Raw genomic sequence first — 13497 nt, 5'->3', positions numbered from 1 at the left:
CCAAGGGCAAACCTGCAGCAGGCCTTGGTTTGGTCTTGCTGTACCTCTTGCATATGTCACAGTCATGTACTATTTGTTGCAAAATAGTGACACAGTCTTTGTCCTTATTTCCTGCGCTTTGAATGAGCCTTTGTAGACGATCTGCTGAGGCATGGCCAAACTGTTTGTGAAGCTTCAGAAGAACTTTGTGTTTCTCATTGGTGGACATGTTTTCTGTCACAGTAAGGACTTCATCCTCAGGCTCACTCTTTTCCGTATCTTTGTCTCTGATGTCTACACAGTAGTGGCCAGAGCTAGTGAATTCAAGAGGCACAGGTTGTCTGAACATCACAGCTCGGTCGTTTTCCATGTCCAAAATGGTTCCTGCTTTCTTCAAAGATGTTTTGCTCAGCAGCAGTGGGATGTCAGCTTTGACCACTTCAGCTTCAACATGACATTTTTGTCTGTCCTATCTTAGCAGGTAGTTTTACTTTTCTGCTGGAATACACTAAGTTTCCATCTCCAAATCGAAATGGCCTGCTACTGGGGATTTCTGTTTGCAGCACCTGGTTCACTTGGTCTGGGCTGAGGTCTTTCACATAGCTTTCCAGCCATTTCTCCCCACATACAGTACGAGTACAAGCAGTGTCAATGATAGCTGACCCCAGGGATTCAGCCAGGAAGATTTCTGAATCAGACATTGAAGCTTTGGTAAACAGTGTGATGTTACATTCGTCAACATTTTCTTCTTCAGTTAGTTTGACATGTTCACTCTTCTTATGAGGACAATCTTTAGCCCAATGAAACGTGCTCTGACAGATGGCACACCTTGATCTCCTACCGAATTTATCCAGTGGATTGGTACCTTGTAAGGGCTGCCTCTGTTGTCCAGTCTGTACCGTGTATCGTTGTCCTCGTCCTTGCGGTCTTTGCTCTGTAAAGAACGCCACGTCCTGCTGGTTCACTTGTATTCCGCTTGACGAGCCTGGCGCTTTTCCTCCGAAAATCCTCTTAAGTGCCGATTTCATATCGACGAACTTCAAGTCCGTGCACGCAGTCAGTGCAAGTTGCCTGCTTTTCACGTCCAGACAAGCCGTGTCCAAGAGCTTAAATGCTAACACAGCATCGGGTAGCGTCATATTGTACTTTTTCATCCGGTTATATCTCTGCTCGAAGTCAATTATGTAGTCCGATATGGACAGAGAATTTTCTTTTGTGATGCTATCAAAATGAGAATACGCTTCATATGCACGGTCTTTTTCCTCCTTTAGAAACACACTATCCAATTTAGCTAACAACGTATCCATACCGGTATCAATGTCCAAGTCATCTGCAGGTATTTCCATTGCGATTTCCCGGGCTCTTCCTTGAAGCCCCAAGGCGACAGCAAGTGCATGTTTCTCTTTGTCGAGTTCTGTAACACGCGTCCAGACGTTAATTTCATTTTTCCAACTCTCGTACGGCTTGGTCTCGTCAAACTTCGGCGGAATTTTGTAACTAGCAGCCATCCTCTGCTACCAATGTTAGACTCAATAAACACGACGTTTATATCACTTTAGTGACTTTATTCCAGTTCAGAACAGGACAACTCAGTGGCCACCATTTCCACTGTAACCGGTCTACTCCAGTAACTCCAACATACAACGCATGCGCACAAGCGTTCCCAGGGTCAAAAGGTTACAAAGAGGGAAAATACAAGTTAACAGAGGAGAGAGGAGTTGAGAGCAGAAGAGAGGAAGACAGCAGTGGAGAGTGAAGGAGAGGAGAACAGAGGAGTTGAGAGAAGAAGACAGAAGTGGAGAGTGAAGGAGAGGAGAACAGAGGAGTTGAGAGAAGAAGACAGAAGTGGAGAGTGAAGGAGAGGAGAACAGAGGAGGAGGAGAGAGGAGTTGAGAGAAGAAGAGAGGAAGACAGCAGTGGAGAGTGAAGGAGAGGAGAACAGAGGAGGAGGAGAGAAGAAGAGAGGAAGACAGCAGTGGAGAGTGAAGGAGAGGAGAACAGAGGAGTTGAGAGAAGAAGAGAGGAAGACAGAAGTGGAGAGTGAAGAAGAGGAGATCAGAGGAGTTGAGAGAAGAAGAGATGAAGACAGAAGTGGAGAGTGAAGGAGAGGAGAACAGAGGACGGACGGACTTTACTGATAAATATATTACACACAACGTCAGACAGCTGTAACACAAAAGGAGACAGACTTTATACAATCATGTTTGAGAGCGAGGAGGAAATCCAAATACCTGCCAAGACCTTAAAGAGGGTCATAAATCTGGAAAGGATGAGAGGAGAGGAGAGGATGGGAGAGGAGAGGAGAGGAAAGGAGAGGAGAGGAGAGGAGAGGAGAGGAGAGGAGAGGAGAGGAGAGGAGAACAGAGGAGTTGAGAAAAGAAGAGAGGAAGACAGAAGTGGAGAGTGGAGGAGAGGAGAACAGAGGAGGAGGAGAGAAGAAGAGAGGAAGACAGCAGTAGAGAGTGAAGGAGAAGAGAACAGAGGAGTTGAGAGAAGAAGACAGAAGTGGAGAGTGAAGGAGAGGAGAACAGAGGAGTTGAGAGAAGAAGAGAGGAAGACAGCAGTGGAGAGTGAAGGAGAGGAGAACAGAGGAGGAGGAGAGAAGAAGAGAGGAAGACAGCATGGAGAGTGAAGGAGAGGAGAACAGAGGAGGAGGAGAGAAGAAGAGAGGAAGACAGCAGTGGAGAGTGAAGGAGAGGAGAACAGAGGAGGAGGAGAGAAGAGAGGAAGACAGCAGTGGAGAGTGAAGGAGAGGAGAACAGAGGAGGAGGAGAGAAGAGAGGAAGACAGCAGTGGAGAGTGAAGGAGAGGAGAACAGAGGAGGAGAGATAGTGAAGATGAGAGGAAGACAGAAGTGGAGAGTGAAGGAGAGGAGAACAGAGGAGGAGGAGAGAAGAAGAGAGGAAGACAGAAGTGGAGAGTGAAGGAGAGGAGAACAGAGGAGTTGAGAGAAGAAGCGAAGAAGACAGCAGTGGAGAGTGAAGGAGAGGAGAACAGAGGAGTTGAGAGAAGAAGAGAGGAAGACAGCAGTGGAGAGTGAAGGAGAGGAGAACAGAGGAGTTGAGAGAAGAAGAGAGGAAGACAGCAGTGGAGAGTGAAGGAGAGGAGAACAGAGGAGTTGAGAGAAGAAGAGAGGAAGACAGCAGTGGAGAGTGAAGGAGAGGAGAACAGAGGAGTTGAGAGAAGAAGAGATGAAGACAGAAGTTGAGAGTGAAGGAGAGGAGAACAGAGGAGGAGAGATAGTGAAGATGAGTTTAGAGAGGAAAAGAGAGGAACACAGGAGTGAAGAGATAGTAAAGAGGAGATCAGAGGTGAGACAAAAGATTCAGTGAGACAGTGGTAAGAGTATACTGTGTTGCACTACACACTGCTACAATTCTGTTCCACTAGTAAATCCACAGATGTTCTCTGTGGTGGCTGTGATTTGAATTGTATTCTTGTGCTTGCTTGTTTGTTGATTCATTAAATACAAGTAATTAAATATGCTTGTGTTTGTTGTATATAAACATTTAGTAACGTGCATTTCAATGTAGTGTATTAGCCCGGGAACAGTGGTGTTTGGTGTTCGTTATGTCAGAATTCACTAGCACCTCCTATAAAAAATCAGACCCCCCCATTGCCCCCCCAACAATAATTTTCTGGAGCCGCCCCTGGCGCTGTGTGCGTGCTAATGCGAGCACTGAAACATTTTCGGGGCCTCTTTCTTTAAGATGTGTGGGGGGGTGGGGGGGCACCTGCATTGTAGTATAATAACCATTAAAGTAACTCAGATGGCATGATGATGGATAAGTAAGTCTGGTAGTTTTGCAAAGCCACTACAAACCCATATTGTTTTGTGCTGGTTGGGTCGTTGAAGATGTACAAGAGTACAATGCGGTCTCTGCATTTGACCCATCCTAGTGTTAGGAGCATATTAGTCATGTGAACCAGGTCCATGTTACCTGGCCTTAGTCATGTTGACAAGTCTTAGGAGTCATCTAGAGGGGTCTGGGGGCATGCTCCCCTGGGCAGAATTGTTTTAACATTTTAAAGTGAATTGCACACGTCTGGTGCACTTTGAGAGCAAAATTAAGATGCTAGATCTAATACAGGGGTGTCCAAACTTTTTTCACTGAGGGCCAAATACAGAAAAATATATGAAGGTCTGGGCCCCTTACTAGAGTTGAAGTATATTGCCTCTTAAGTTTGGTTATGTTAGCAAAATCAACCAAATGTAGGTAAGTTAAGCTTGATACTTGAATATGCTTTAGGAAAAAAACAGCCTACACCACAGCTCTCAGAGTGCTTATAATAAGGGGAAATGAAGGGTATATTTAAAGCCTGTTATGTAAATCAGTTGTTAGGCTTTTTTTTTATCAACTTAGATTTTAGTGTTAGAAAATGTTTTCAACTTTAATTGCCTGAATTTATTTGAAAAGTGTGCTCTTTAACTCGTGAAAACAGTGTAATATATGTTTACATATCGCCTTGTGCTTGACTTATATTTAAGTACAATATAAGACAAGCACAAGTTTCATTCTTGGGCCATATGACATTATACTTTTGAATTAGCTGAGGGCCAATTTAAAATAGCCTGCGGGCCGCATTTGGCCCCCCGGGCCGTAGTTTGGACACCCCTGATCTAATAGAACTTTGTGGTCTTGGTAAGGGGAGGGGGCACAACTCTCAACACTAATATGACACATGTATCAATCAATCAAAGAATTAAAAAAAAAAACATAACAAATAACCATTCAGTGAAATATTTTCATTTTGAAAACTGAAGCCCAGCTACGCCACTGCTCATACTCATCATCATCCTCATCATTATCATCACCATCACCTCATCTGCCCATTAGGTCAGGGAGGGGCCAGACCGTCGGAGGTGGCCGATGCAATGGTGGACGCGGTGGTGGACTTTGTGAGGAAGAAGCAGACGAGGTTTGTTCACAGCGTGAAGATCCTGATCTTTCAGACGGTCATGATGCCGCTGTTTCACAAGAGCATGAAGAAGAGAGAGGGGCAGGATGTGAAGGAGAAGAGCACCTTCACTAAGCTCAAAGGTATTCACTATCTCCACCTGCTCTAGAGGAGAAATTTCTTTTTTGTGATCTAGATTGTTCAGTTCTCTGATTTCCCTCCTAGAGGTTTTCTGGTGTTAAGTCTTTTTTCTGTTCTCTTTTATCGTCAACCACCTCATGTTTGGACTAAGTCTGTCTTTTAATACTTTCTGACTTCCTGTCTGTGGCTCTCAGCTCCAAGCCCATTGGTTCATCTGTTATTTAAAGCGCAAATCATGGGGACTATTTTTGGTTCCTTTAGTTAGTATTTGTAGGAGTCAAATATACATCCTTTACTTTCTTGTGAATGCGAGATCTCAGAAAGCCTGGAACACGTTTTTTTTTACCACTTAGACTCAAGGATGAAATCAGAACGAAAGATTAAGATAAGGGTTGCTGAAACAAAAAACATTTTTGGCTATAACTTAAGAATTCCTAAGCTAATTACGACAATTTCACAGAACTGTCTAATAGGATAAAATGATGAGTTGACTACACTTTGAAATTACATGGATGCAAACTAATATCTAATTGGTTGGTGGAAAATGAAGCAGAGGTAGTAATTCAAGTTTGATGTTTTTCAGACAACGTGACTTCTTTTTTTATGGGATTCGTGGAGCAGCGACCCAGCGCTGATCATCTGGTTCTGGAGAGTGAGGAGTTTGAACCGACCGTGTTTCAGCTGTGTGCCGACAACGACACGGTGAACATAAAATGATTCTCTTTTTCAGCTCTTTGCTTTGAAAGGCTCTCATACAAACAAACCTCGCAGGAAAAAGAGACAGATAGGAAAACGGTCTTGTTCTTGCATGTAGCCATACTTGTTTTTAATTCCACATCTGTTACCGCCACGGCAGGATGTGAGACAGGCTAAGAAAAGAATTGTGGAGCTGATTGTGGCGGAGCAGGCTGAGAGCATCATCACAGACCAGTACATCAGTCAGCTGTCGCTGTACGACATGGACCAGCTGAAGGCCCTGCAGAGGAAACTGACCGTTAGCATCCGCCTGGAACGAGGGCAGGAGGACCAGGAGCCCCACATCCACCTGGAGGGGCTGACCAGGGACGTGTATACTGCAGAGTCCGCCGTCAGGTCAGCAAATGCATTTATGGAGGACAAAAACACATCAAAACTCCAGTTCAAATAAGAGCATAATGATTTAAACCTTGCACCTCCACGGGGTTCATCTTTACTGCCTAGCATTTTCAAATAATACATCCAACTTGGATAGACTTTTCCTCAAAATATGTTTATTTAGTCGAATATTTTTGTTATTTTCCTCACTGGGACAGATTAACCATCATGAATCCAAAGTTTCATGCTCTCCAAGAAAATTTTGGCAGTTCTACTTTTTTTAAATGTTTTTTTCTGACCATTAGGGACATCATCCGCAAGGTTGAGAGGTCGGAGATAAGGAAGAGCAAGGCCTTGATGATGAGTGGAAACGTGGAGTGGCAGTTTACCTGTCGAGGGAACATGAAGCCCTTCGACATCGACACCAACCTCGCCCTGGAGGAGGCTCTGGAGAAAAAGCAGCCGTATGTAACGATCAAGATCAACAACGAGAAATACCGTGCTGATCTCATGATGCTAAAAGCAGTGTCAGAGAGAGGGCATAAACAGCTAGAGATACTGAGAAAAGATTTGAAAGGTAAGTGATCTGTTTTAGTGCTCATTTATGCTGCACATCACATCGGATACATTGTCAGCAAATTTCGTGCTGCAAAGGTCGTGATCACTGTGTTGTAATGTGTTAATATGTAATGAGTTATTATAAAGTACAGCAGCTGGCTCTTCACACTACTCTAAACTCAGAATAGGTGACTGTTATAAAAAATGTTTAGTGCGCCAGTTTGTTAGAGAGCGGTCACGTGTTCGCACAGATTCAAAACCAGTTCAATCCGAAAATCAAAACGACTTATGTTCCCTCTTTCCTGCAGTGCTATCATCACTCACACTTGTTTTGGTGTGAGTTGCTGTTAGGGCTGCCCTCGACTAAAGATTTTTGTAGTCGACCAATAGTCGTCAATTCAGGCGATTAGCCGACTAATTGTCGCATGTTTATGATGTCATTATGATCTTTTTCTCCCAAAATTGTTTCAGTTTCAAATTCTGATAAAAGACGTTATTATAACAGCATGGTCGCTCAAAGACGCCTTAAACAGACAATTCTACCGCGTTTTCCTTCCTTTAGATTTGTTTTACATTGTTGATGTATGTATGTATTGTTGCTTGGCCTCTGATGGTGTTATGGTATTGTGACATGCGTTTGCCCAAAATAAAATACACACTTTTTACATATTGAACAAAGACAACAGGCCTTTACAAATCAAACAAAAGAGGCAAAACTCAAATAAAATAATAAATAACTTAAGTGGTCTTGCTTTCTTTCTATTTATAGGCTTGTATAACTTAATCATTAAAAACGTAGTGACATCACTATGTAACACTCACACTTGTATTGACTAGTGCTACAACACATTGTACATGATAGGCTAAGGGGCGGGACATTTCTAAGCAGTTGACAAATCACAACAGAGCCGGACAGCTAACCAATCAGAGCAGACTGGGCTCTGGTTTCAGACAGAGGGTGAAAAGAGGTGCTGCAAAATAAAGAAAAATTAAAAAAATAAAGAGCTTTATGAACATTAAAGCATGGAGACATGTCCCAATAGAGACACAAAATACAAATATGAAGCTGAAAATTGGCAGAAGATGGCCCCTCCTAACAACAAGGTGTGTTGGTTATTTTTGAGTGACGGTGTCATGATTTCTGGTAACGACGTTGCTACATAGTTGTTAGAAAAGCCATTTAATTTGTCGCTTTGAACACTACAAACGAAGCGACATCTAGTTCCATCCTTTTTGAGAGAAGGCATACATGTCTACGGTTTATATCTCCAATGCTCTGTAACTCACACCAAAGTAATCAGGTTTAAAACACACCTAAAAGTAAGAGCAAGAATATCTAGCTTTGGTTTTGGGGTTCAACTATTCTTTCAAGACTAACACAATGCATCACACAGAAGAAAAATCCAGATTGTGTGAGTAAAAATGATATTCCTTTAGATTCCTTATGATTTTAATGGTTAACCATCTATGTCTGTGAAAAGGGGCTAAGTTGACCTAGGATCAACTCTTAGCCCAGGACTAAAAATTAGCTGTCAGCTGTTCAGTTGGTCCTTCTTTGCAGCTTTTCAAGCAGGAAAACCTCAGAAATGCCGCATTAGCATTTCTATATTTTGAATAAGGGTTTGAATTCTCCATACAAAGTGACAGCCCTCTTTTACGCAGTGATATGAATAAAAATGTTTAAGTGTATCATTCTATAAAAATTGACCCAGTATTTTTTTTCAGCTGATGATGCCGCACTCCCCTCCCATTGGGATGACATGAAAGGTGATCTCATCAAAATGTTTCCTGTCGCTGCGGGGTCCCAGGAATACACTGACGTGGAGACGGAGTTAATAAACACCGGCCTCACTCCCATCAACATCAGCGTATGTTCAATCTCCGATGTTCATAACTAAATAGCGATACCTTAAGACTGTGTCAATTTCATTAGATGTCTTCAATCACTGCAGATTTATTAGTCCGTTAACCCTGAATGTAATTGATATATAACGTCTGGCCAAACAGTCCAATCGCTACTTTGAATAAACTTTGAATTTGGACAATAACACGCTAAATATTAAGACCAGAGCTGAGCAGTAAATTCATTTTGATTTTAACGTATAATAAAACTAATGATAATAATAATAATTACAATTACAATATATTTCTTATTTTCCAGTTCTTAATTTAATGTAATAATTATAAATAATAATAATAACTATTATTATCACAGTCTTACACTGTGATAATAATTGCCCTCTCTAAATATGTCACAATATTTTCTTAATTACTCTAAATCGAAGTATGACCTTTTGATTCACTAAAATTGTTTAAATTTTTTAATAGAAATATTTGAATGCTAGATCCCTGTTAAATGTATGGATACAAAATGTTCTTTAATATGTTAAAGTTGTAAGTATGTGCTCACGGTCTCTTACTTGTTGTGTTCTTACTGGCTTGTCAGATTGAACGAGTCCAGAACCCGACACTGTGGAAGAGCTACCAGCTGTTGAAGAAACAGCTGGAGGTGAAGAACAAACACAACAACAACGAGAGGAAGCTCTTCCACGGCACCAAAGCCAGCTCTGTCGATCTCATCAACAAACAAGGCTTCAACCGCAGCTATGCCGGAACACATGGTAACCAAAGCGTCATTAAAACCCTTCTGCACATTCACAAGGGTCAAATAAAGTACTGCATGGGGAGGGAAGATCTAAATATTCAGTTCAACCTTTGGCTGAAAGACAACAATTCTTTAAATACTGTATGTTAAGTTCTGTTAGTGTAAGATTTCATGTAAAAAATGTGTTACGGCTCCAAATTACAGTGTATTGTTAAAGATTAAACCATTGGTTCCCCACTTCTTGGCTAGCCCCAATGGAAGAAGTATTCAGATCCTCCATTTAAAAAGTTCCCATACTATAATCTAAAACAGCAGCATTACAAGTAAACAAGTTGTATCCAAATTGCTCATTGAGTAAAAGTACAAATACCTTTAATAGTCCCATAGAGGGCAAATTTGCAGCAGAAAGAGACAAACTAAGAGCCATACTAAAAATATATATATAAGAATCACACAATTGCAAAATATACAATAAAAATGTGAGATTAAAGTACATTTTGTGCATGTGCTAATCATATATTTATAAATGTAGCTCTTTGGGCCTCAACCTCAAGTTATTTTAATGAGACAATTTGATGAGAAATCTAACTTTGGTGGAACTGTTAAAAGCTTGTAATGTGCCCTCAACACACTTTAGTAAGAGGTCACAACTTATTAATAATAATAATAATAATAATAATAATAATAATAATAATAATGTGTTTTATTTAAGGAGTCATCATATGTTTTAGTTGTAAAATCGTTTGTAAAGTAACTACTATATATCTGAAGTTAATATCGAGTTAAGAGGACTCCAAAACTTCTCCTTCCTAAAAGTCTTATTCAGCTCCAAGAGTTTCAAATATCCAATATGTCCAAACCATATGGAATTGGATTAAAATGTGCTTAATTAAAAGTCTGGAAAAATCCTCTCGGTTCCCCTTACATTTCTCTGGTGAGTGAGAGCACCACTTAAAGTGCAACTGAAATGAATTTTCATCTATCATTCAAATGAAATTTTGACTTTTTCTTAAACCATCAATCCAACTTGAACTAAATTTTCCGGGCATAACTTGTTAAAACGGCCATTTAAAAGTGTGAATTATGTGGCCTTGGGTGTGAAATTGGCCATGTGACCGTGACGTCATAGGGTTGACTCCCTTATTTGCTGGTATGGCTGGCTGCGAAAACAACATACATTTGATGGACCTATATCTCATCAAGGAACCAAAATTCTGATACAAACATCAGCAGGTCGAAAGAACACACCTCTAACATTATGTGGAAAAACTTTCGTTGAATTTAAGCCACACAAATCGATTTAATATCTATATTGTAGAGGCTCTCTGCACCTCCCGTAGGCTATGGGTAGGCTAATGGAAATGAAAGAAAGTTACCATTTTCGGCACAGGATCGGCGGGCACAAAACAGCCATCGCTTCTACTACACGCTTATTATTATTATTAAGATGTTATCAATCAAATGACACAATAGTGTATGTTTGCTGTGGTAAACTGGAAAAGATTTGAACATGCCGGTTTCGCAGGTATGGCATTCTGCTGCGCTGTCTTTGACACGTAACCTAACGAAACCTAACGAAGTGGCACTTTGAAATCCAGCCACTTAAAAAAAACTTGTGTGATAATAACATGGTTTTAATGTAAGCTTAATAAACAATGGCGTTATCCCCATTATTATGCCGAAATGTATCGATCAACCAGCTACATCTACCTTAGTTCATTTTGTTTATGGCAACGGTTGACAAGGAAGATGCTTTGCTTTGACGCAGGCTCAAGAGTATTTTCTCAGAAGCGAACAGTAAGCGAACACTATTATATGTATATTAAAAAAACAAGTCCAGTAATGTCAGATCTGGAAATTTCCGAAATAAGTGAAAGGAGCGTTGTGATGGAAATGTACGGAGCACAACACAGATGTTGAGGACACTTCAAAATCACGACGATGCCTCCGTACAAACTGTATCCACCGTGCTCTTGTCTTTGCCTTCTCCTTGTCAGCCTCAGTTCCAGTATTTTTTTGTTTCGGAAACATGTGCAGAGAGATGCCTTCAGTGAAGCTGCTATTTTTGCAACTAACACCATTTGGCCCTCCAGCAACACAATATTTTCCACCGTGCTTTGATGTCTTAGCCATAGACGCCGCCATTACAGTTAGACTACTAGAACTTCTGTGTCAACCCTATGACGTCACGCATAAAAAATGAATTCGCACAAAAAGACAAAATGTGGCTCCTTTTGAGCCCGTTTTAACATGACTTCCCGGATAAATTATTATCCAGACAATATCTCATTTTAATCGCAAGGCTTAGAACCTTTAGAATCAGCACCCAAAACTGTGAAATTCCAACAATTAAAATTCGTTTCATAAGTCCTTTAAGTCCTTAACTGAATCCGAGCAGGTAAAACTGCTACACCTCATTAAGCTTCAACAGTGAAATGCTAACTACAAATTAAAGCATGCTATTACTTTAACAATATCTTAAAATCCCTGACGGGCTACTTTTAATGTGGAGGCAGTTCTAGTAAGTGTGCTACTAGAAGTACGTTGCACCATTAATAGTTTTATTTAAGGATATTCTTCCTGAGCATCCATGCTAGCTAAAGCTACATTGACACAATATGCGCATGTACTTGTCAGCTGTCGCAACGCAAGCTAGCTGTGAGCCAAGAGCTAATCGCCGATGTTGTGAATGTAGCTAAAAGTACCTTGTTTTTTTAATGGAGCAATTCCCAAAACAACGTTATAAAACCTGCCTACATAATGTATTCAGTGTCACTTTCAGCTACAGCCATTCCACTGTGTTAATGTAACAGTTAAACCAAAAGTCAATACATTCTTCTCTTAGTCAACTACACAGTGCATTCAAGTGTCACGGTACACAGAAAGTGAAGGACTTTATCGTGATGGACGACATTTACATAGAGCTTTTCCGACATTAGCACACCGTTGACCACGGCACAGTCCACTGACAAGTCTTTGAATTATTACAACACTATTATGTGCAAATCAAGTGTCTTCTGTTTTGTTCTGTAGGCGCAGCGTACGGCAATGGTTCCTACTTTGCTGTGAGCGCGACATACTCTCAGGGCTACGCTCAACCCGACGCCAAGCAACAAAGGCGCATGTACCTGGCCAGGGTTCTGGTGGGGGACTTCACCCCGGGAAAAGGCGGCATGATCACGCCCCCCTCAAAGAGCTACAGCAATGCTACAGACCTGTTCGACAGCGTGACAGACAGAAACTCCAATCCAACCATCTTTGTAGTATTCAATGACAGCCAGGCGTACCCAGAATACCTGATCACATTCACCTGATTGGATGCCATGATCACATTGTGCCACAGCTGTTCTAGCATAGCTTTAATATTAGTTTTCTTGGCTGCAACAACTATTTGATACCTATATAACACATTGCATGTTAGAAGTGCTTGGTGCCATTTGCTTTATTGAGATTAAAGTTTAAATAAAAGGATAGTTATCAATATTTTCAAACTGTAATTTCCTTAATATTTGTCACATTTGGTTTGTTGCTCTGTAATGTAGTTTTTAATTGGTTACAAATGTCATCCTTGTCTAATTTACAGAAAGATTTAGAGAAAGTTTTCAGGTGAGCTTTCTTTGGAAATGTTTTCAAAAGATAACATGTGGTTTTATAAGAGATGAAATGTGAAATGGATAGCTACCACCTAACTCTGCGCGAGTTAGCTAGTAGCTGGTCAATTCACATTTTAATGGATATATTCAAGCGTGTTAACTTTGAATGCAGCTTTACTTTGAAGAGATATTTTGGTCCCACATTGTCAAGACTCAAACATGTCAAACACTATTTGATGGATAGTAATGACGTTTTCTACAAACATTCATATTTCTCAGGTTTTACATTTAAATTAGTTCTATAACTCGTTATCTGGCGATCATGAGGTCCACATTTTAGAACAATCATTTTGTCAAATACATATTTTAATGACCAAAATAAACATTTTAGCATACTGATATTAGCATTTAGCTCAAAGTACCACTGTGTCTTACGAATTCTGTTTTAAAACCTATACAAATTAAAAGAACAGTGTAATACTTAATTTGCATTTAATGGAGTTCTATCTAATAAAGTCCTATTCTGGACGCTATGGGTAATACTGTCCTCTGCTGGGAGTCTCGTGACATTAAAATGATCTAATTCTGACAAAATCTTGACATGATTGTTGGAGCACAAAAATCCCAAATAAAAAATGTCAAACACAC

The 13497-nt window shown here is 40.6% G+C and overlaps 1 protein-coding gene across 2 annotated transcripts in view; it reads left to right on the top strand.

Annotated features, from left to right (window-relative positions):
* LOC134873277 (protein mono-ADP-ribosyltransferase PARP14-like) overlaps window positions 1-13496 on the top strand; it is a 47049-nt gene extending 33553 nt beyond the window's left edge. For both annotated transcript variants that reach the window (XM_063896764.1, XM_063896763.1), the window contains exons 17-23: window positions 4818-5021; window positions 5603-5721; window positions 5876-6111; window positions 6399-6670; window positions 8377-8519; window positions 9098-9272; window positions 12290-13496. In XM_063896764.1, the coding sequence (XP_063752834.1) occupies window positions 4818-5021; window positions 5603-5721; window positions 5876-6111; window positions 6399-6670; window positions 8377-8519; window positions 9098-9272; window positions 12290-12570 (1430 nt within the window). In that variant the 3' untranslated portion in view covers window positions 12571-13496. The remainder of the gene's footprint in view (window positions 1-4817; window positions 5022-5602; window positions 5722-5875; window positions 6112-6398; window positions 6671-8376; window positions 8520-9097; window positions 9273-12289) is intronic.
* The last annotated feature ends 1 nt before the right edge of the window (window position 13497 follows it).

Source organism: Eleginops maclovinus, chromosome 12 (genome assembly GCF_036324505.1).
Source record: "Eleginops maclovinus isolate JMC-PN-2008 ecotype Puerto Natales chromosome 12, JC_Emac_rtc_rv5, whole genome shotgun sequence".
Taxonomy (NCBI): Eukaryota; Metazoa; Chordata; class Actinopteri; order Perciformes; family Eleginopidae; genus Eleginops; species Eleginops maclovinus.
Note: the sequence above shows the minus strand (reverse complement) of the source record. Positions and strands in the feature narration are given on the sequence as shown.